This window comes from Bos javanicus, chromosome X (genome assembly GCF_032452875.1).
Source record: "Bos javanicus breed banteng chromosome X, ARS-OSU_banteng_1.0, whole genome shotgun sequence".
In the NCBI taxonomy this organism is placed as follows: Eukaryota; Metazoa; Chordata; class Mammalia; order Artiodactyla; family Bovidae; genus Bos; species Bos javanicus.
This window is the reverse complement of record NC_083897.1, coordinates 81,822,967-81,847,621: the sequence shown is the minus strand read 5'-3', so window position 1 is coordinate 81,847,621 and position 24,655 is coordinate 81,822,967. Positions and strand designations below refer to the sequence as shown.

The 24,655-nt window shown below is 35.4% G+C and overlaps 1 protein-coding gene across 2 annotated transcripts in view; it reads right to left on the bottom strand.

Moving 5' to 3' along the window:
- TEX11 (testis expressed 11) overlaps positions 1-24,655 on the bottom strand; it is a 203,776-nt gene that overhangs the window by 62,727 nt on the left and 116,394 nt on the right. For both annotated transcript variants that reach the window (XM_061409806.1, XM_061409807.1), the window contains exons 17-20: positions 22,162-22,264; positions 11,045-11,169; positions 5,182-5,267; positions 2,403-2,459 (exon numbers count right to left, since the gene is read on the bottom strand). In XM_061409806.1, the coding sequence (XP_061265790.1) occupies positions 2,403-2,459; positions 5,182-5,267; positions 11,045-11,169; positions 22,162-22,264 (371 nt within the window). The remainder of the gene's footprint in view (positions 1-2,402; positions 2,460-5,181; positions 5,268-11,044; positions 11,170-22,161; positions 22,265-24,655) is intronic.

The following is a 24,655-nucleotide window of genomic DNA, read 5'->3' as shown; positions in this document are numbered from 1 at the left end:
AAGGTGCAAATCTATCATTTTACACTGTTCTTCCCCATTATAGGATACTGTTCCTCAGCCCCAATGTCCTCGTATTTTTTTCTCTCTTCCCCCTCTACACCTAAGCAAAGGATTTCAATGACTGATAAAGTTTTATATTACAGGGTCGTAGAATTTGAGAGCAGGTACTGATCTCTGTGATTTTCAACTTTTTTTTTTTGAAGAGGGGAAACCAGAACCTGTGTTTCAGATAAAATTTTATAAAACTCTAATATACAAGAAGAGACAGAAGTGTAGCTGCTCTGGTTGAACCATTCGTGGGCTAGTAGATGTTCTTTATTTTTTTGGATGTTCTTTATTACTGTATTTACATGAAAACAATAAAGGCATATTTTAAAAATATTCCGTAATTTAAGTTTGTCCTTAATTCAAACAAGATGCCTTTCTTTTTCCCTATCTTCAAATTAGTTTTAATGAGTGGGATTTGACTGCATTGCAATTACATGGAGTATGAAGCACCCTTTAAGTCCAATATAAGATCTTCTTATAAAGAACTGATATTTAGTCATTTAAACAAATTGAGTGACTATTACGTATCTGATACTGTCCTAGGTTTCAGAGATACAAAGATCAATATAAATAGCCCTTTTTAGCCTTCAAGAAGCTTTTATGTTCTATTAGCTATCAAGGTTTAGTCTCTGAGTTTCCTATTTTATTCTTTAACTTTTCATTGTTGAAAATTTCAAAGAAGTTTACATGTGTTAACAGATGAATGAACCCCCAGGTATCCATGGCTTAGCTTCAATAATTATTAATTCATCATCAATCTTATTTCAGTGATACTTCCACCTAGCTATATTATTTTGAAGCAAATTCCAGACATCACATAATTTCATCCATAAATATTTTAGGGTGTGTCTATAAGATAAAAGGATTCTTTAAAAATCATAACTATATTACCATTATATGCTTTAAAGATAATACTTTAAAAAAATTTTTTAAATTATTTATTTGGCTGTGCTGGGTCTTAGTTGTAGCATGTGGGATCTTTTAGATGTGGCATGTAGGATTTAGTTTCCTGACCAGTGATCAAACCAGGACCCCTGCATTAGAAGTGTGGAGTCTTAGCCAAGTACCACCAGGGAAGTTCCAATAATTTCTTAATATCATCAAATATTTGATCATTATTCAAATTCCAATTATCTCAATACTTTTTTTTTTTAAGTTTAAGTGCCCTTCAAATGGATTCATAGAACCTGTAAAGAAGAGGCAAAACTTAACCATACATGTATGGGTAGAATTTGTATTATAAAAAAAGTTATGTCATCAATATAATATTACCTCAGTTACAGACGGTTCCCAATGAATTTAGCTGAAAAAATACTATACCTCCAGGTACAAACATACAAAGCAAAAATGAAGTAGTGGTACACTATTATAGACTTTTTGTTCAAGCAGAGACAATAGAGATGAGTGATATTTCTCTGAAAGTCATCCCTACTCAAGATCTTGAATAGTTTTCTTTTAAATTATTAGGAGTAAATGAATTTTGTGAATGAAAAATGGCTGACCTAATTCTTCCACAAATTGTTAAGTTCTTGATATCATATGCCACAGAAACTGTGAGCAGAAAGATATCTGAATACTCCCAGCTGAGGTGATAGAAAATCGGAATCAACAAAAATCAGGTTATTTATGTTTCTGTGGGAAAGTAAGAGATACATCTATATGTAAGTCTCCTGTTAAGAAAGGGAAAAACAGACTTCCCTGATGGTCCATGGTTAAGAATCTGCCTGCCAAAGCAGGGGACATAAGTTTGATCCTTGGTCTGGTGAGATTCCACATGCCACAGGAGCAACTAGACCCACGTGCCACAACTACTGAGCCTGTGCTCTAGAGCCCATGAGACACAACTACTGAAGCTTATAATATAGAGTCTGTACTCTACAACAAGAGAAGCCACCGCAATGAGAAGCCCTTGCACCACAATTAGAGAGTAGCCCCCGCTCACTGCAACTGGAGAAAGCCTGCATGTAGCAACGAGGACCCAGCACAGCCATAAATAAATAAATGGGAAAAACAGATGCAATATCATAATGAAATCATAGCTAATGTTACTGAGGGCATGGTAAGGGTCTGGCAATATTCTAAGTGTTTTACACTTATTTATTCATCAAGTCATCACAGTAACCTCATAGGGTAGGTACTATTATTACACCCATTCTACAGATGAGCAAACAGAGGCCCAGGCTACATATCTAATAAGTGGCAGAGCCAAAATATAAATCCAGGAAGACTAGCCCCAGAGTCTATACTGCCCTTACCCATTATACTATATATTTCTCAATATTACATTTCTAGTGGAAGTTTTTCTATTTTTTTTCTAATGGTGAATACATCATTTCTGTTGAATTATAACTTACTTGTTTTCAGATTCTGGCATTTGAGAAATTCTTGGAAGACAAAGACGAAACAAACACCTGTATGATAAAGTAATAAAAAAAAATGATGCTTAGAAAGAAATCAAGTTAGTAATCTTGATTACCCCAGGGGGTGGAAGTAAGAAAAGAGAGAGGAAAAGGAGATTAATTATTTTATTTGTAAGTCTTTGTATGTCTTAATGGTTGCAATGAAAACATACCAACTTAGTAATTTTGGAAGAGTAATTTAGTAAAATAATTTTAAAACAAAAGCACTGCTTATTAGATATTCTTAAATAGTTCCACAGTTTATATCATTGCCCCAAATCACCTGTTGGAACATTAGGCATAATGTACAAGTCTTTTATATTTTTCTTTCTATAAAGGAACCTGGAACTGGCCTTTGGGTTCCATATAAACTAGGATGAGTACTTTTTGAAGGGATCTGGCAGCATGATGACAAATGGACAAAATAAGGTATTTTGTTAAGTTTCAAACCTTAAAAATCTTTAAAAATAAAAAACACTATCAATCATCCTGGATGATTTTAGATATTTATCTGACTAAACATATGCAAGTATCTCAAGACTCCTTCTGATATTATTATATCTGTGATTCCATTTCCCTTCAGAAGAGTGGACTCAAGTACAGTTGGCCAACAGGATAATCACTACAGAACCCTTCTGGTTTCCAGTTTTTCCACTGGCATATTCTCTACCATTACCTCAGCCTCCTCTGCCTGATTATTGTATGTAAAAGTTCCCTTTTGATAAATCATTTTCCTTCATAGAAAGAGATAAAGAAAAGATCAGGTTTAACTGATATGTTCTTTTTTTTGTTTGTTTTTTTACTTTAAGCATTCTTACCAAATTTCCAATAGCATTTTTCACAGAAATAAAAGAAAAAAATCCTGAAATTCGTATGGAACCACAAAAGACCCTGAACAACCAAAGCAAGCTTGAAAAAGAAGAAGAAAGTTAGAGCCATCACATTTGTTTTCAAACTATACTACAAAGCTATAGTTATTAAAACAGCATGGTACTGGCCTAAGAATAGTCACATAGACCAATGGAATAGAATAGAGAGCCCAGAAATAAACTCACCTATATATCATCAACCAATATTTGACAAGGGAGACATGAATACTTAATAGAGGAAATAAAATCTTTGTCAATAAGTGGTACTGAGAAAATTGATATCCACACACAAAAGAATGAAACTGGACCTTTATCTCTCACTACACAGAAGACATAGATCAAAATGGATTAAAGACTTAAATACAAGACTTAAAACCAATTAAAAAACAAATAAATTTTTAAAAAAGAAAAAAAAAACCAACAAAAAACAAAAAAACGTAGAAGCATAAAACTCCTGGAAGAAAACACAGGGAAAAATTCCTTGATAATGACTTTTTGGATATGATACCCAAAGCACAAGCAACAAAAGCAAAAATGAATTAAAATGAGTAAGTGGGGCTAAATCACAGTAAAAATTTTGTGCATGGCAAAGGAAACTATCAAAAAAATGAAAAGGCAACTAATAGAATGGAAGAAAATATCTTCAAATAATATATATGATAAGTGGTTAATATCTAAAATATATAAGGAACTCCTACAGCTCAACTGCAAAATACAATCTTATTTTAACATGGGAAGAAGCCCTGTAGAGATATTTTTCCAAAGAAGACATCCAAATGGCCAACAGGTACATGAAAAGATGCTCAACATTATAATCATCAGGGAAATGCAAGTCAAAACCACAGTGAAATATCACCTCACACCTGTTAGAATGGCTATTATCCAAAAAAAAGAGATAAGTTTTTTTTTATAGAAAAAAGGAAACCCTCGTGCATTGTTGACGGGAATGCCACTGTGGAAAAAGAGCATGGAGGTTCCTCAGAAATTAAAAATAAAACTGCTATACAATTCACCAACCCAACTTTGGGTTATGTATCTGAAAGAAAGGAAATCAGTGTCTTGAAGAAATATCTGCACCCCCATGTTCACTATAGCATTATTTGCAATAGCTAAGACATGGAGACAGCCTTAAGTGTCCATCAATGGAGGAATAAAAAAATGTAATATGTGTACTTGCACACACACACACAGGAATATTATTTAACTAGATAAAAGAAAAGTCCTGTCTTTTGTGACAACATGGACAGACCTTGAAGGCATCATACTAAGTGAAGTAAGTCAGACAAAGAAAGACAAGTACTGGATTATCTCCCTTATATGTGGAATCTCTAAAAAAAAAAAAGAAAGCAAGCAAGAAATAACAAAAAAAGGAAGAAATCCAAACACACAGAAACAGAGTAGAATGATGTTTGTTAGGGCCTGTGGGTGGACAAAATGGAGAGATGCTGGTCAAAGGGTATAAACTTCCAGTTACAAATTGAATACAGCCCAGAGATCTAATGTACAGCATGGTGACTGTAGTTAACCACACTGTATTATATACATGAAGGTTGCTAAGAGAGTAAATCTTAAAATGTTCTCACCACATACAGTGTAGTATTTTGTGAGGTGATGGATGTAATCTTCTTGTGCTAACCATTTCATAATATGCATGTGTATTAAATCACCAAGTTACATACCTTAAACTTACAAAATACCACCATTTGTCAGTTATATCTCAATAAAGCTGGGGAAAAAAACCCCACTTGGTATTGTAGGCATTGTTTCAGCCTGAAGCCATCAGTACTATTACGGCAAAATTTATAGACCAAGAGTAACATGTATAGAGGAAATGCTTTTACATCCACAGGATGTGGATTACTTACTTTAAAGCTGTAAGAACTTGTGGCGGCTCTTCCGAATATTTAGCTAAATTTTCCAAAGCTTTTACTGCTACGACTTGTTGGCCATTCTAAAAAGGATAAATATGATATGTTAAATTACATTTCAAAATGATACTTATAAAATACTGTCTATATTCCTGCCCATTAAGGACAAGAAAAAAAAATCTAAACTTGTCTGTTTGCATTCTCAAACTAAGAGTTGCTGCAAGATGGTAGAAGGATTACTCACTGAAAAACTTTTTACTAAACAGGTTCATATTGGCCCCAGAAAGCCACTCCTCTCTATCCACAAACACTCATAGCCTTGCCAACACTGCCTTAACTCCACTAGGACTAATCTTACTGTGCTCTTTATTCCTGTTTATCAGCAGTAACCAAAAGAACCCCAGACTCTGAGATCACCCTCATTTCCAGCACCCTAATCCACATAAGGGTTTCCCAAATGGCTCAGTGGTAAAAAAATCCACCTGCCAACGCAGGAGACACAGGATTGATCCCTGGGTCAAGATGATCCCACTCCAGTATTCTTGCCTGGGAAGTTCCATGGTGAGAGGAACCTGGTGGGCTACAGTCCATGGGGTGGCAAGAGTTGGATACAACTCTTTTTTGACTATAAACAACAAACCTTTCTAATTCACTCCTTTTATCACTCCAGCAATTCTTCCACTGCATTAAGATCACCAATACATTGACACTACTAACATTTCACCATTCCTAATCTCTTTGAAGTCCTCCTCTGTATCTAGTTTAAATTCCATGGGGATTCATTATAACCATTTCCTTATTTCTTGATTTTCCCGCCCCTCTTTTGCTTCGTTGTGTTCATCTGGCAAAAGTATGTTGTTGTTGTTCAGTCACTAAGTCATGTCAGCAAACCCAAGCCTGGTTAAATTCAACTTTCTAGTCACTTTTGTGCCTGTATCCATGCAGCTGAAACTAGCCAGATAAAAACCTATACAACTATTTATTTTAAAATTTCATCAAATGGACCTTACTGCTACAAGGCAAGCATACCACATACCCTTGCCATTCACTTTTCTGATTTTCTGGATGATTAGTTGACATCTTGTCCTCTTTTCTCAAGTCTCCAACACCTCCTCTCCTATTCTTACTCTCGGGTGATGACCTTGTTTACCACTTCATTGAGAAAAGTGAAGCATACATGACTACTGGAAAAACCACAGCTTTGACTATATAGACCTTCATTGGAAAAGTGATGTCTCTGCTTTTTAATACACAATCTAGGTTTGTCGTAGCTTTTCTTCCAAAGAGAAAGTGTCTTTTAATTTCATGGCTGCAGTTAGCATCCACAGTTTCTTTGGAGCCCAAGAAAATAAAATCTGTCACTATTTCTACATTTTCCCCTTCTATCCATCATGAAGTGATGGGACTGGATGCCATAATCTTATTTTTTTTGAATGCTGAGTTTTAAGCCAGCTTTTCTTCCTAGAGCCAATCCCCAAAATTACACACTTGTGTCCATTACTGTTTAATGACATTAGTCTAACAACTTTCATTTTTGTAACATTGCCAACTTTTGTTCTCTAACTGGGTCATTCCTATCAGTATATAAGCATTCTCATTCATCCCATTTCAAGCAAATAAACAAGCCTCTTTATCCTACTTCTCTCACCAACTACTACCCAACCTCTTTTATTTTTCTTGCCCAACTTCCTTTCTTCCCTTTGTAGTAAACGTTTCTACAGAATTGACTATACTTATTGCATACAATTTCTTTCCTTCAATTCTCTCTTGAGCCTACTGTAATCAGGCATTTGTCCTACCTCGACCCAAACTGCTCGTCAAACTCACCAACGACCAACATATTATAAATTCCAATGGTCAATTCTCAGTCCTCATGGTATTTGACATATCAGCAACAATCAACATAATCACTCTTTCCTCCTTGAAACACAGCTGCCTTCTAAGACACCACACCATCCTTGTTTTCTCCTACCTCATGGGTTGTTCTCTTTCATTAATTACCCTTTTATTGGTTCCTCTCAGTTCAGTTCAGTCACTCAGTAGTGTCCGACTCTTTGTGACCCCATGGACTGTAGCACGCCAGGCCTCCCTGTCCATCACCAACTCCTGGAGTTTACCCAAACTCATGTCCATTGAGTCAGTGATGCCATCCAACCATCTCATCCTCTGTCATCCCCTTCTCCTCCTGCCTTCAATCTTTCCCAGCATCAGAGTCTTTTCAAATTAGTCAGTTCTTCGCATCAGGTGGCCAAAGTACTGGAGCTTCAGCTTCAACATCAGTCCTTCCAATGAATATTCAAGACTGACTTCCTTTAGGATGGACTGGTTGGATCTACCTGCAGTCCAAGGGACTCTCAAGAATCTTCTCTAATACCACAGTTCCTCTGAACAGTTACTGGTTCCTCTGCTTTTCTGCAAACCATTAATATTTGAGAGCTCCAGGCTCAGTCTCTGGTCATCTTCTCTATTTCATTTATACTCCCTTCCTTGGTGATGGTATCCCAGTCTAATAGCTTTATATATCATCTATATATTCGGAGAAGGCAATGGCACCCCACTCCAGTACTCTTGCCTGGAAAATCCCATGGATGGAGGAGCCTGCTAGGCTGCAGTCCATGCTAAGGGTCAGACACGACTGAGCAACTTTACTTTCACTTTTCACTTTCATGCATTGGAGAAGGAAATGGCAACCCACTCCAGTGTTCTTGCCTGGAGAATCCCAGGGATGGGGGAGCCTGGTGGGCTGCCATCTATGGGGTTGCACAGTCGGACATGACTGAAGTAACTTAGCAGCAGCAGCAGTAAACCTTTCTCTTCAGCCCCGACCTCTTTCAGAACTCCAGAGCTGTATCAACTGACTACTCGGATCTCCATTTGGATAGTCTAACAGACATCTCAAATGCATCATGTCCAAATTGCACTCCTAACTGTCCTCCCAACTCTGCTCTATTTGCAGCTTCTCCTAGTTCAGTTGATGGCAACTCTTTTTGATGACCCAGTCTCTTTCTCTTATACCCTTCATCTGTCAGCAAATTCTCTTATCATTTACCTCCACTGTTATCTCCCTTATCTGAGTCACCTTAATCTTTTCTCTAGATTACTTTAAAAATTTCCTATTAGGTATCCTTGCTTCCACCTTGGCTCTTCTTTTCTGGCCTAGTCTCAGTATAACACCCAAGAGTATTTCTGTTAAATAAAAGTCAAATCATGTCACGACACTCCAATGTCATTCAGAGTAAAAGTCAAAGTACTTTCACTAGTCTATAAGGATCTATATAATCCAGACTCTCTATTACCTCTCTGACTTGATCTCTCATTAATCCCACCCTTTATTCACTCTAGCCATACTGGCTTCCTTGCTACTCCTGGTTCCTACCTTACAGACTTTGAATTGGTGTTACCTCTGCCTGGAATACTGCTCCTCTTCACTTCCCCATCTACAGGGCTAACTCCCTCACCAATTTCAAGTCTTCATACAATGTCATCTTCTTGATGAGACCTATCCTCATCACTCTATTTGAAAAAAATAACTCACACCCATTTCAGCCCATTCCCATCCCTGATCTGCTCTATTAAGACTGCTCTATTTTTTCTATATTGCTATCAACTTCTAACATATTATGTCATTTCTTATTTATTATGCTTATTAATATTTTCTTTCCTCCTGCTTGAATGTTAGCTCCAAGAAGGCATATCAATGTTTTGTTTACTTACTTATACCAAGAGCCCAGAACAATGGTAGGCACATAGTAGCTACTCAATAAATATCTGCTGAATGAATGACAGTCTCATTAGCACTTGAAATGCCTTTTGCAAAGCGATTACACTAAGTGAAGACTGGATTCCATCCTTGTTCTTTTGTAGAAATATATTCAATTTCCTGGGCTTGGCTCATCCATACTTCCTTCCATCTTCTAATTCAAACTACTTTGGGTTTCTTCCCCCCGATTCTTTCTCTTCTATTACAATTATTTGCTTTTCAGAAATATAGTTCCATAATTCTTCCACCACCTTTCTTCTGCTTTCCATCAGATATAACTGTATAAACCTTCCTTTAAAAATATATTTGTTTTTGGGTTCCCCATTACAGATTTTTTTCTCATTTTCTGCACAAACACATCCTGTATCCACATCTGCCAAATATTTTTCCTCTTCCAGGAGTTTTATTATCCTATTCATTAACATCAAAACACATATCATTCAAAACTATATTCAGCTATTACTTTGAGCAAGATACTGGACTGGGTACCAGAAATACAGTCCTCAAGTGTCAGGAAGCATTTAACAGGAGGCTTCCTGTGTGCTGTTTTGGATCTGTCATGAATCTTCTGTTCCTTATTAATTCCCAAATATTCAGGAATTAAGAGGGGTGGCAAACCGCTCCCAGGGCTGAGGAATGCATGCATTTCCTTCGTTAGTTTTTCCATACAATAATAAGTAACTATTTACGACCCTCTTCCTTTTTATGAACCATAAGGTAAAAGTGATTATTTACAACCCTCTCTCTTTGATATAGATTGCCTTATGTTTCCTTCATAGTTTGTAAGTCTAGACTTTTGATCTTTATCTTTGCTGAACAAAGCTACCTTGTAAGACACTATATATACCCACACTATGTTGAATAAAACACCTTTGCTCCATCAGAGCTTGGGTCCCCGTGTCTTTCTCTCTCTCTCTGGCTAATTCTCTGGAGCACAGAAACTCTCATGCTCACTCTCCTGCCCAGGCTTCTAAGACCCTCTCAAGAAGGCGCACTGTGCCTTCACCCCCTGGAGAGGGCGCCCAGTGCCTTCGTGAGCAACACAAGCCCTGTGTCAAGGACTTCACTGGTTTTCTGCGTAAACCAGGGAATATCAGCCTCTCTCTCTCTTTTACTTTCTTATCATCAACTCCAGACCACCAGGTTCTGGTCCATTAAAGGATCTCAACACTCAAGGATCTTGTAAGTCAAGTTGGACAGACAATCCATGCATTAGCAATATAAGGCAGTATATAAAATATAGACCAAATAAGTAGTATACACATTAAAAATGACTGCAATTCAGAGTAGGAGGAGAGCACTGAGAACTAGAATTGATTTGGGAAATCTGTACAGTGGAAAAAAATCTTAAGGTAACATTTAAATAAGAACATTTCTTAAAAAATAGAATGGTGTCAATAAGACAGGGAAAAAGGAATGTGATTGGCCTGTTTGAGAAACACTGAATGTGCTTGGAGTTATAGAAGTCTTATGTGTCTGCTATTCTAGACCCTGTGCCTAAGGTAATAGTGGCTTATATCACTATGATGATGATACAGGGGAGTAATATGAGATAAAGTAGAAGAGACAACTGTGGCCAGATTGTATATTGTTGATAATATACTTGACAGTTGTTAAAATGCTTTTCCTAATCCTATGTATTACTAAGACCAGAATTTTGCCAATAAAAAAAGGAGGTACAAGTTATTATTGCTTCCAAACTAAAGTTGTTTTTTGGTTATCAACTAGAAAGGTCCATTAAGGTTCAAACTTTTTTTTTGCAAACCAAGGAGATAGACACGTCTCCAAATAAATATTTTTTTTTGCATAGTAGAGCATTTTAAATCTCAAGTTTCTATTAAAAGTTAATGTTTTGCTATGTGTATTTTCCTATTGTTTTAAGAACAAATATCTAACTTCACTTTGTTTTATTTACTTTAAATTATAAAAAGATGAAGAGAAATAAAACAATTCTACAACCAAATTTGGTGTGAAAATAATGAGGCAAAATAGATGGTAAAGAAAAACCTCTCCTGTGCCTAACTGATGATGATTCCATCATAATAGTCTCTGAAAATGGAAAAGAGGTAAAAATCTCATAAGTGGCTACATAAGAATTACCTCTAAAGCAAACTGGGCAGCCAAACAGAAAAGCATGACACCTGAAGTTCTCTTTGTAGATACATTATTCTCATTTTGCTCTTCAGTCGTTAATAAATACTCCAAACTGAAAATTGCCTGCAAAGCTGAAAAACAAGGAGACAATTAAACATGAGATACTCTTATCAAAGATAATAGCTATCTATGGTTATTACACCACAATGACTTTGGAATTCATTTTAAGAGCACTAATATCTTATTAATTTTCAAAAGTCACCTAAATAGCTAAACTGTTAAGGAAGACTTGAAAGTCAGAAAAATGCCCAACTGAGCAGTTCACCTCTTTGAATTTATTCCATGGATATACCTGCAAAAGTGAATAAAAACATACAAATATATTCACACAACAATTTTTTATAAGAGTAAAATATTCTAAATTTAATCAATAATGAATGGGATAAATATAATTTGGTACATATAATACAGAACAGAGTAAAAAAAATTATATTACATTTCATTATATGCCTTAAAGGTAGACCATGGTAAGTTAAATATATGTACTATAGACCTTAAGTAACAACTAAAATAACAAAAGAAAAAGTTATAGCTAATAAGCCAAAGAATGAGATAAACATAATGATAAAACATTGAATTAACCCAAAAGAAAGCAGAAAAAAGAAAAATGGCAACAAAGACCAGAAAAGACAAACAGAAGACAAATAACAAGATGTTAAATTTAAACCTAGCCATATCAACAATCACGTTAAAATATAAATGGTCTAGAGGATCCATTTAAAAGACAGAGACAGACTGAATTAAAGAAAGCGACTTTTAGCTATACACAACTAACAAAAAACATACTTTAAAAATAAAGCCAAAACTGGTTAAAAGACAATGATAGGATAATATACACTCTGGCAGAGGTTATCAAAAGAAAACCGGAGTGGTTATATTAATATCACACAAAACAGGTAAACATAAATTCAAAAGTTCTCAACAAAGTACTAGCAAACCAAATGTGACAACACACTATAAGGATCATACACCACGATCAAGTGGGATTTATCCCTGGGAGGCAAGGATTCTTAAATATATGCAAATCAATCAATGTGATACACCATATTAACAAACTGAAGAATAAAAACCATATGATCACCACAATAGATGAAGAAAAAGCTTTCATCAAAATTCAATACCAATTTATGATAAAAATTCTCCAGAAAGTGGGCATAGAGGGAACCTACCACAACATAATAAAGGGTATATACAACAAACCCACAGCAAACATTATTCTCAATAGTGAAAAACTAAAAAGATTTCCTCTAAGATCAGGAACAAGACAAAGGTGTACAATCTCACCACTATTATTCAACATAGTCACGGAAGTCCTAGATACAGCAATCAGAGAACAAACAAATAAAAGTACAAACTGGAACAGAAGTAAAACGTTCACTGTTTGCAGATGACCTGATACTATACACAGAAAACCCTAAATATACCACCAGAAAACTACTAGCGCAAATCAATGAATTTAGTAAAGCTGCATGATACAAAATTAACACAGAGAAATCTCTTGCATTCCTAAACACTAACAATGAAAGATCAGAAAGAGAAATTAAGGAAACAATCCCATTTACCATTGCAACAAAAAGAATAAAATAACCTAAGAATAAATCTACCTAAGGAAGCAAAAGACCTGTACACAGAAAACTGTAAGATATTGCTGAAAGAAATCAAAGATGATACAAACAGATAAAAGAGATATATCATGTTCTTTGATCAGAAGAATCAATATTGTGAAAATGACTATACTACCCAAAGCAATCTACAGATTCAATGCAATCGCTATCAAATTACAACATTTTCCACAGGACTAGGTAGGAAAATTTTACAGTTTGTATGGAAACAGAAAAGACCCTGAATATCCAACGCAATCTTGAGAATGAAAACTGAAGCTGGAGAGATCAGATTCCCTGATGTCAGATTATGTTACAAAGCTACAGTCATCAAGACAGTATGGTACTGTCACAAAACAGAAATGTACAGCAATGGAACAAGACAGAAAGTCCAGAGATAAATCCATGCACTTATGGTCACCTAATCTGTGATAAAGGAAGCAAGAATATACAGTGGAGAAAAGATAGCCTCTTCAATAAGTGGTGCTGGGAAAACTGGACAGCTATGTATAAAAGAATGAAATAGAATACTTCCTAATACCATGCACAGAAATAAACTAAAAATGGATTAAAGACCTAAATGTAAGACTAGACACTATAAACCTCTTAGAGGAAAACATAAGCAGAACACTCATTGACATAATTCACAGTAGGGTCTTTTTTGAACCACTTCCTAGAATTAAAAAAAAAAAAGAACAAATAGGACCTAATTAAACTTAAAAGAACAGAACTGCACTCATCTCACTCGCTAGCAAAGTAATGCTCAAAATTCTCCAAGTCAGGCTTCCATAATATGTTAACTGTGAACTTCCAGATGTTCAAGCTGGATTTAGAAAAGGCAGAGGAACCAGAGATCAAATTGCCAACATCCACTGGATCATCAAAAAAGCAAGAGAATTCCAGAAAAATATCTATTTCTGCTTTATTGACTATGCCAAAGCCTTTGACTGTGTGGATCACAATAAACTGTGGAAAATTCTGAAAGAGATGGGAATACCAGACCACCCAACCTGCCTCTTGAGAAAGGGGAATCCTCTTGCATTGCTGGTAGGAATGCAAATTGACACAGCCACTATGGAGAACAGTATGGAGGTTCCTTAAAAAACTAAAAACTATCATATGACCCAGCAATTCCACTACTGGGCACATACCCAGAGAAAACCATAATTCAAAAGGATACATGCACCCCTGCAGCACAATTTACAACAGTCAGGACATGGAAGCAACCTAAATGTCCATCAACAGAGGAATGGATAAAGAGATTTGGTATATACAGACTATCAAATATTAGTCAGCCATAAAAAAGAATGAAATTGGGTCATTTGTAGAGATGTGGATGGACCTAGAGACTGTCATATTAGTGAAGTAATTCAGAAAAACAATTGCATATTACTGAATATATGTGGAATCTAGAAAAATTATATAGATGATCTTATTTGCAAAACAGAAGTAGAGACAGAGATGCAGAGAACAAAAAAATAAACACCAAGGTAGCAAAGTGGGGGGTTGTATGAAGTGAGAAATTGGGATTGACAGTTCAGTTCAGTCGCTCAGTCATGTCTGACTCTTTGTGACACCATGGACTACAGCACTCCAGGCCTTCCTGTCCATCACCAACTCCCAGAGTTTACTCAAACTCATGTCCATTAAGTTGGTGATGCCATCCAACTATCTATCCTCTGTTGTCCCCTTCTCCTCCCGCCTTCACTCTTTCTCAGCAACAGGGTCTTTTCAAATGAGTCAGTTCTTTGTATCAGGTGGTCAAAGTATTGGAGTTTCAGCTTCATCATCAGTCCTTCCAATGAATATTCAAGACTGATTTACTTTAGGATGGACTGGTTGGATCTCCTTGCAGTCCAAGGGACTCTCAAGAGTCTTCTCCAACACCACAGATCAAAAGCATCGATTCTTCGGGACTCAGCTTTCTTTAAGGTCCAACTCTCACATCCATACATGACCATAGCCTTGACTAGATGGACCTTTGTTGGCAAAGTAATGTCTCTGCTTTTTAATATTCTATCTAGGTTGGTCATAACTTTTCTTCCTAGGAGCAAGCGTCTTTTACTTTCATGGCTGCAGTCAACATCTGCGGTGATTTTGGAGCCCCCCAAAATAAAGTCTGTCACTGTTTCCACTGTTTCCCCATCTATTTGCCATTAATTGATGGGACCAGATGCCATGATCTTAGTTTTCTGAATGCTGAGTTTTAAGCCAACTTTTTCACTCTCTTCTTTCACTTTCATCAAGAGGCTCTTCAGTTCTTCTTTGCTTTCTGCCATAAGGGTGGTGTCATCTACATATCTGAGGTTATTGATATTTCTCCCAGCAATCTTGCTTCCAGCTTGTGCTTCATCCAGCCCAGTGTTTCTCAAGATGTACTCTGCATAAGTTAAATAAGCAGGGTGACAATATCCAGCCTTGACATACTCCTTTCCCTATCTGGAGCCAGTCTGTTGTTCCATGTCCAGTTCTAACTGTTGCTTCCTGACCTGCATACAGATTTCTCAGGAGGCAGGTAATGTGGTCTGGTATTCCTATCTCTTTCAGAATTTTCCAGAGTTTGTTGTGGTCCACACAGTCAAAGGCTTTGGCATAGTCAATAAAGCAGAAGTAGATGTTTTTCTGTAGCTCTTTTGCTTTTTCAATGATCTAACTTGGGATTGACATACATACACTATTGATACTATGTATACAATAGATAAGCAATGAGACGCTATTGTATAGCTCAGGGAACTCTACTCAGTGCTCTGTGGTGACCTAAATGCAAAGGAAATACAAAAAGGAGGGGATATGTGTATATGTATAGCTGATTCACTTTGCAGTACAGTAGAAACTAACACAGTACTTTAAAACAACTATACTCCAATAAAAACTAATTTAAAAAATAATGGACAAAACAGATTTCAGAGCAAAGAGTTAGTGCCAGAAGGTTATTTCATGATGATAAAGGAATCAATTTATTATGATGACATAACAATCCTGAATGTTTATGCACCTAGTACCAGAAGGAAAAACTTACAGAACTGCAAGGAGAAATGAACAAATCCATAATTATAGTCAAAGTTTTCAATGAAGGCTCTCAAATAATTGACAGGACAGGTAGACAGAAAATATTTATATTTAGGATATTTAGAATATTTATAAATAGGATATTTAACAGTATTAATCTATCTGACCTGATTGACGTTTATAGAACACTTGACCTTACATCAGCAAAATACACATTCCACTCAGGTATACAGGGAACATTTATCAAGAAAGACAATACTCTAGTCCATACAACAAGCCTTAGCATATTTAAAAGGATTCATACAAACTTATGATCATAGACTGAAACAGAAATTAAATTAATAAAAAAGTTATCTGAAAAAAATTCTCTGGAAATCTACAAATGTTTGTAAAATAAATAGCATACTTCTAAACAATCCATGGGTTTTCACTGGAGTCAAGTCACATTGAAAAATATAACTGAATTAAAATGAAAACACAATATATAAAAATTTGTGGATTGTCACTAAGGCAGCACTTAGAAGGTAATTTATAGCATTAACTGTTTATATTAGACCAGAATAAAGGTCTAAATCAATAACCTCAGCTTTCAACCTTTGGAAACTAGAAAAGAAATAGCCAATGAAACTCAAAGTAAGTAGAAGAACGGAAGTGATAAAGATCAGAAAATTAATAAATGAAACAGAAAACAGAAAAAATAGAGAAAAATTAATGAAACCAAAAGCTAGTTCTTTGAGGTCAATAAAACTGATCAGCTTACAGCCACTGACAGGAAAAGAGAGAAGATGCTAATTACAGATATCAAGAATGAGAAATATGACATCATTTTAGAATTTACAGATGTTAAAAGGATAATATGAATGACATAATGAATGATTTTAGGCCAATAATTGCAACAACTTAGATGAAACACAATTTCTTCAAAGACATAAACTACCAAAGCTCAGGAAATAATAGATAACCTGAAGAATTCTATTATCTATTAAAGAAATTGAGTTTATAATTAAAAGCCTTCTCATAAAAAAAATTCCAGCCCCAGATGACTTCACTGGTGAACTCTACCAAACATTTAACAAAAAAATAACACCAACTGAGCAACAAAAACTCTACTAGAAGATGTAAAAAGGAAGTGTATTTTCCAATTCATTCTATGCAATAAGCATTACCCTAACAGGAAAAGAAAACCAGAGGCCAATATCTGTGACCATGGACACAGCCACAAATATTCTTAAACAAACTATTAGCAAATCCAATCTAACATTATATTTAAAAAAGAACACATCAAGACCAAGTGGAGCTTATTCCAGGAAGGCAGCATTGGTTCAACAGTTGGAAAATCAATATAACTGACCATACAAAAAACGTCAAAAAACTGATCATTTTGTTTGCAAATATTTTCTTCCATTCTGAGGGTTGACTTTTCATTTTGGTTATGGTTTCCTTTACTGTGCAAAAGCTTTTACGTTTGATTCGGTCCCATTTGTTAATTTTTGCTTTTATTTTCATTACTCAAGGATGTAGATTGAGAAAGATCTTGCTGTGATTTGCGTCACGGAGTGTCCTGCTTGCATTTTCCTCTAATAGTTTTATAGTATCTGGCCTCATACATTTAGGTCTTTAATCCATTTTGAGTTTAGTTTTGCGGATGGTGTTAGGGAGTGTTCTAATTTCATTCTTTTATATGGAGCTGCCCAGTTTTCTCAGCATCACTTATTTAAGAGACTGTCTTTTCTCCATTGTATATTCTTGCCTCCTTTGCAACAGATTAGGTGTGTGGGTTTATCTCTGGAATTTCTATCCTGTTCCATTGATCTGTATTTGTTTTTGTGCCAGTATGGATTAATCTTTCCAAAAATACACAAACAGCTCATGAAGCTCAACGTCAAAAAACAACCCAATCAAAGAGTAGACGAAGATCTAAACAGATATTTCTTCAAAGAAGACATACAGATGGCCAAAAAGCATATGAAAAGATGCTCAACATCATTAATTATTAAAGAAATGCATATCAAAACTACAATGAGATAGCACCTCATACCAGTTAGAAGGGCCATCATCAAAAAATTTATAAACAATAAATGTTGGAGAGGCCGTGGAGAAAAGGGAATCTTCCTGCAGTGTTGGTGGGAATGTAAACTAGTATAGACACTATGGAGAACAGTATGGAGGCTCCTTAAAAAATTAAAAACAGAGCTACAATATAATCCAGCAATCCCACTCCTGGGTATCTCTCCAGAGAAAACCGTAATTCAAAAAGATACATGACCATTCACTGCACCATTATTTACAATACTCAGGACATGGAAGTGACCTAAATGCCCATCTACAGAGTAATGGATAAAGAAGATGTGGTATAAATATATGACGGAATATTACTCAGCCACTAAAAAGAGTGAAATAATGCCACTTGCAGCAACACGGATGGACCTAGGGATTGTCATACTGAGTGAAGAAAGCCAGACAGGGAAAGACAAATATGATAACACCTATATATGGAATCTAAAAAAAGGGTACAAAAAATTTAAAAAGGGTACAGGTGAACTTATCTGCAAAATAACAGAGTTACAGATGTAGAAAAGAAACTTATGACTACTAGGGTGTAAGGGGAAGGAGAGACAAAAGATTGGTACTGACATATACACACTACTGTATATAAAAGCAATAACTAATAGAGACCTACTGTATAGAACAGGAAACTCTACTCAATACTCTGAAATGGCCTATATTGGTAAAGAATCTAAGAAAGAGTCAACATATGTATATGTATAACAGACTATCTTGGTTGTACACCTGAAACTAATACAATATTGCATTAATACTTTAGTTTAATTACTATTAAAGTATACTCCAATAAAATTTTTTAACTTGATAATTTCAATAGATGTAAAAAAAATCATGACCAAATTCAACATCCATTTCTGATTAAAAACATCTAGGAAACTGGAAACAGAAGGGAACTTCCTCAATCTGATGAAAAGTATCTATGAAAAACCTATAGCTAACATCATACTTAATGATTGAAAATTGGATGGTTTCCCTCTAAAATCAGGAAAAAGTCAAGGATATCTGCTCTTTACCAATTTTACTCAACACTGTGCTAGAGATTCTAACAAGTACAATAACACATGAAAAAAACTGCACCCAGATTGGGCAGAAAGTAGTAAAATTGTCTTTATTTGTAGATAACATTACATCTACAAGGAAGCTACTGAAAGCAATAAGTGAATTTAGAAATCTTTAGGATACAAGATCAATATACAAAAATCATTTGTATTTCTACATACTAGCAATGAACAATCAAACTCCAAGATTTTTAAAAAATGCCATTTGAAATAGCATAAAATATACAGTATACTTAAGGATAAATCTGACAAAAGATGAGTAAGACTGATATGATAAAAGACAGAAAAGATCTCTGAGAGAAATTAAAGAGCTAAACAAATGGAGGTATATAACTCCATTTCACAGATTGGAAGATGTTGATTCTCTCCATACTGATGTATATCTACATTCAATGGAATCTCAATCAATATTTACTTTTGTAGAAATTGAAAAAACTGATTCTAAAATTCACAGAGATGTACAAAGACTTAACCTAAACAATTTGAATGAGAAGAATAAAGTTGGAGGACCAATACCACCTGATTTCAAATTTACTATATAGTTACATTAATCAAGACAGTGTGGGAATGGTGTAAAGATAAATAGATCGGTGGAACACAATGAAGAGTCGAGAAAGGGACCCATACACAGCTGATTTTCATTAAAGGTGCAAAGGAAATTCAGTTGGGAAAGGACAGAACTTATAAATAAATGAAATTGGAATAATTAGGTAGCCATGTGCCAATAAAGGAACTTCAATCCATACCTTAAGTCAAAAAAATGCAAAATGGATCACAGAACTAACCATAAACTTTAAACCTAAAACCACAAAATTTCTTGAAGAAAACATAGGGAAAACTTTTTGTGATTATGGATTAAGTAAAGATTTCTTAGTTACAATACCAAAAAGATCCATAAAAGAAGAAAAAATATAAATTAGACTTCATCAAACTTGTCATGAAATACACTAAGAAAATAAAAAGAAAAAATTTATAAAACACATATCTGATAAATAACTTGTATTTAAAATATATAAAGAACTCTCAAAATTCAATAAGAATATAAAAGCTCCTTATATAAAACTGGGCAAAAGATTTGTACAAACACTCCATCAAACAAGATGTATGGATGTCAAATATTAGATATTGTGGAAATACTAATTATAACCTTATCATGATATCTCAACCTGCTAATTAGAATGACTAAATTTTCCAGTGGACAATTCCAAGTGCTTATAAGGATGCAGATCAACTGGAACTTTAACATATAGCTAGTTAGAGCATAAAACTGTAGAGCCATTTTAGAAAAGAGCTTGGCAAGTTTCTAACAAACATATACTTATCATATGACCCAGCAAACATATCCCTCAATATTTACCCTAGAGAAGTGAAATCTTGTCATTGCACAAAATCTGTAAATAGATGTTTATCACACCTTTATTCATAATCATCAACACTGAAAAATATTTGAATATCCTTCAACTGGTAAATGTATAAATTGCAAATGTATAATGTATAAAATTCATTCATACTTATGAAATACTACATGAATAAAAAAAGAACAAACTATATCAGTATGAATGAGTTTCAAAGGCACACACAACAGTATGAATGAGTTTCAAATGCATTATACTAAGTGAAAGAAAAAAAGCTTCATATTATATGAATTCATTTATATGATATTCTGGAAAAGGTACAATTATAGAGAGAAATGAGATTAGTAGGAATGGCTAGAAGTAGTGGGAAGGAGAGACAACAAAGGGGCATGAAGTTAATTTTTTCTTCTATATCATGATTGTGGTGCTGGTTACATGAGTGTATGCAATTGTCAATTTGTCATGTCATACACTCATGTCAGTTACTAATATAAATAAATCTCATAAAATCCTACACTAGGCAATAATAAATTTTATTGTATGTATTTTCAGTAAGTATGTATGACTAAAAATGATCACAGATAAATGGGGAAGAAATAAAAAGACTGAGCTTATGTTATGCTTAAAAAGTAAAATAATTTTAATAGAATGTTAAAAGAAAAAGTTTAACTGGAAATCTGGTTTTGTGGGGTTATTTTTTTGCTACTTCTGCTGACAAAAGTTTCAAGTGCTTCTATACTTCAGCATAATATATCAAGAAAAATAAATGCCCAGAAGTCTCTAATAAAAACCTTAATAACAGACATTGAAAGCAATATTAACCTTGATAAAGAGCTGATTGCAATTTGTTATTCCTTAATTAATATACAGGTATACTTTATAACCTAGAACACTTCTTTTTCAAAGAAAAAATATCTTTTTCTTAGAGTGAATAATGAAGTCCACTGCAAGTCTCCCCTGTCCCTGGGATTCTCAAGGCAAGAACACTGGAGTGGGTTGCCATTTCCTTCTCCAATGCATGAAAGTGAAAAGTGAAGGGGAAGTCGCTCAGTCGTGTCTGACTCTTCGCGACCCCATGGACTGCAGCCTACCAGGCTCCTCCATCCATGGGATTCTCCAGGCAAGAGTACTGGAGTGGGCTGCCATCGCCTTCTCCAGCACATACAGTAGTATTCATAAATAGCTGCTTAACTGGATTAGTATAAATTCTGTTTGAACCCATTAACTCAAGTTTCTCAGTTTCTCTCCTTGTACCCTTAACAAAGGGCAACCAGTCTGGAGTTCACATTGCTCCAGGATTTGCTCAGTCATCCAGAGTTGAGCAGGAATAATATCACAGCATATGGAAACCGATAACCAAGTCAAGATACCCATGTGTGCAGACACCAAGCAAGGAAACTATGCTTAACTTAATAGAAAGGACAAAGCACTAATGGGATAAGGTTCATGTTAGCAATTTTAACACTGTCAACTTTGTGGAGAGAAATTCCATTTTCAGGGCCAAATATCTCACTGATAACCTCCCAGGCTAAGTGAAAACAATTAAAAGGTATCCTGGAGACTTCCATTCTCTAAAGACAAATTCTTAACTGACTGAATTATAATTTCTCCCTGCCCCCAGCTTTTTAAGGTTAATTTTTAATAGGCTGTTTCAAATGACAAAGTATAAAAAAGTCTACAGTGACAAGACTTCCCCCTAATTCTTATCCGACATCTGCCTAGTTCCTATTCCTTCAGTAGGTAGACCTTTTGCTTTTATTTTTATGCAACCTTCCATAGTTTCTTGTTGTATGGTTGTATCATCTTTACATAGGGAAGCTACCATATATATATATATATATACACACACATATATATACACACATACACATATACATACATACATATACCCAACTCCATTGTCTTAAAGACTACTTTTTTCTTTTATGGTCAAAGATGATTATTCTTTGTGTTAATAGACAATATAACATTTATACCTCTGCCAGAGTTGCCTTCCACGATTGAAATCTTGAATATATAAAACTGAGTGAAAATGTTTCTAGGATCACGTTGTGCAGCTTTGATAACCGCATCTTTAGCCTGGGGAAAAAAAAAAAAGGAATATTAGTGTGTTTTCATAAAACATATAAGGAAGATCTTACCATACTAATACTATCAATATAGTCACACTGGCTTAGGGACACTCATAATGAAAAGTCATGAACATAAGAAAAATCTTTAAAGAACTGTTCTATCACAATGCAATAGAAATCAAGAATTCTGCTCCTGAAAACAGGGCATATTATATATGTCAAACCAACAAAACACATTTTATATGTCAAACCTACTTAAAACAAGCAAAAACATTGCATGACATTTTTTTTTAATTCCAAAAGCAACTGACTAGTAAAGCAATTACCAAGAAATATCTAAGGAAAAGTGAGGTCCCAAAGAAGTAAATGGAGATTTAAAGCCATTGAAAAAATTTATTTATTCATCTATTGGCCATGCTGTGCAGCATGCGGGATCTTAGTTCGCCAACTAGGGATCAAACCCGCATCCCTGCATTGGAAAAATGGAGTCTTAACCACTGGACCATGAGAGAAGTCCAGCGACTTTCTTTTTCTGGTGGGCATTTGTAAACCTAGGCAAATGCTAACTTTAATTTAGCAAAACTAGCTCAGGAAAATAGACATCAAAACTCAAGGGACCATACTCTTAGGCTAAAGGTAAATCAGAAGTAAACTCACTTTTATCCACATTCTCAGGAGACTACAAAAAAAGTTACCTTGGTTCTGAGAAGAATGAAACAAAACAGGGTAGGGAGAACCAATCCCTAAGGTATAATATGAAGAGACTCTTTCATGTATCTACAGCCCCAAATCATATTATATGGGAGGCCAAAAGATATCAAGCTACGAATTTATCTTTCATTGATATCAAACAGGGAGCTGACTGTGGCACAGACCATGAATTCCTTACTGCCAAATTCAGATGTAAATTGAAGAAAGTAGGGAAAACCACTAGACAATTCAGGTATGACCTAAATCAAATCCCTTATGATTATACAGTGGAAGTGACGAATAGATTCAAAAGATTAGATGTGATAGACAGAGTGCCTGAAGAACCATGGATGGAGGTTTGTGACCATCCCCAAGGAAAAGAAATGCCAAAAGGCAAAACGATTGTCTGAGGAAGCCTTACAAATAGCTATGAATAGAAGAGAAGTGAAAGGCAAAGAAGGAAAGCTATACCCATTTGAATGCAGAGTTCCAAAGAATAGTAAGGAGAGATAAGAAAGCCTTCCTCAGGGATCAGTGCAAAGAAACAGAGGAAAACAATAGAATGGGAAAGACTAGAGATCTCTTCAAGAAAATCAGAGATACCAAGGGAACATTTCATGCAAAGATGGGCTCAATAAAGGACAGAAATGGTAGGGACCTAACAGAAGCAGAAGATATTAAGAAGAGGTGGCAAGAATACACAGAAGAACTGTACAAAAAAGATCTTCATGACCCAGATAATCATGATGTTGTGATCACCCATCTAGAGCCAGACACCCATCTAGGCCCACCTAGATGCGAAATCAAGTGGGCCTTAGGAAGCATCACTGTGAACAAAGCTAGTGGAGGTGATGTAATTCCAGTTAAGCAACTTCAAATTCTAAAAGATGATGCAAAATTCCAGTTAAGCTACTTCAAATTCTAAAAGATGTTGCTGTAAAGTGCTGCACTCAATATGCCAGCAAATTTGGAAAACTCAGCAGTGCCCACAGGACTGGAAAAGGTCAGTTTTCATTCCAATCCCAAAGAAAAGCAATGCCAAAGAATGCTCAAACTACTGTACAATTGCACTCATCTCACACGCTAGTAAAGTAATGCTCAAAATTCTCCAAGCCAGGCTTCAACAGTATGTGAACCGTGAACTTCCAGATGTTCAAGCTGGTTTTAGAAAAGGCAGAGGAACCAGTGATCAAATTGCCAACATCCGTTGGATCATCAAAAAAGCAAGAGAATTACAGAAAAACATCTACTTCTGCTTTGTTGACTATGCCAAAGCCTTTGACTGTGTGGACCACAACAAACTCTGGAAAATTCTGAAAGAGATAGGAATACCAGACCACGTTACCTGCCTCCTGAGAAATCTGTATGCAGGTCAGGAAGCAACAGTTAGAACTGGACATTGAACAACAGACTGGCTCCAGATAGGGAAAGGAGTATGTCAAGGCTGGATACTGTCATCCTGCTTATTTAACTTCTATGCAGAGTACATCATGAGAAACGCTGGGCTGAAGGAAGCACAAGCTGGAATCAAGATTGCCGGGAGAAACATCAAATAACCTCAGAGATGCAGATGACACCACCCTTATGGCAGAAAGTGAAAGAACTAAAGAGCCTCTTGATGAAGGTGAAGGAGGAGAGTGAAAAAGTTGGCTTAAAACTCAGCATTCAGAAAACTAAGATCATGGCATCTGGTCCCATCAGTTAATGG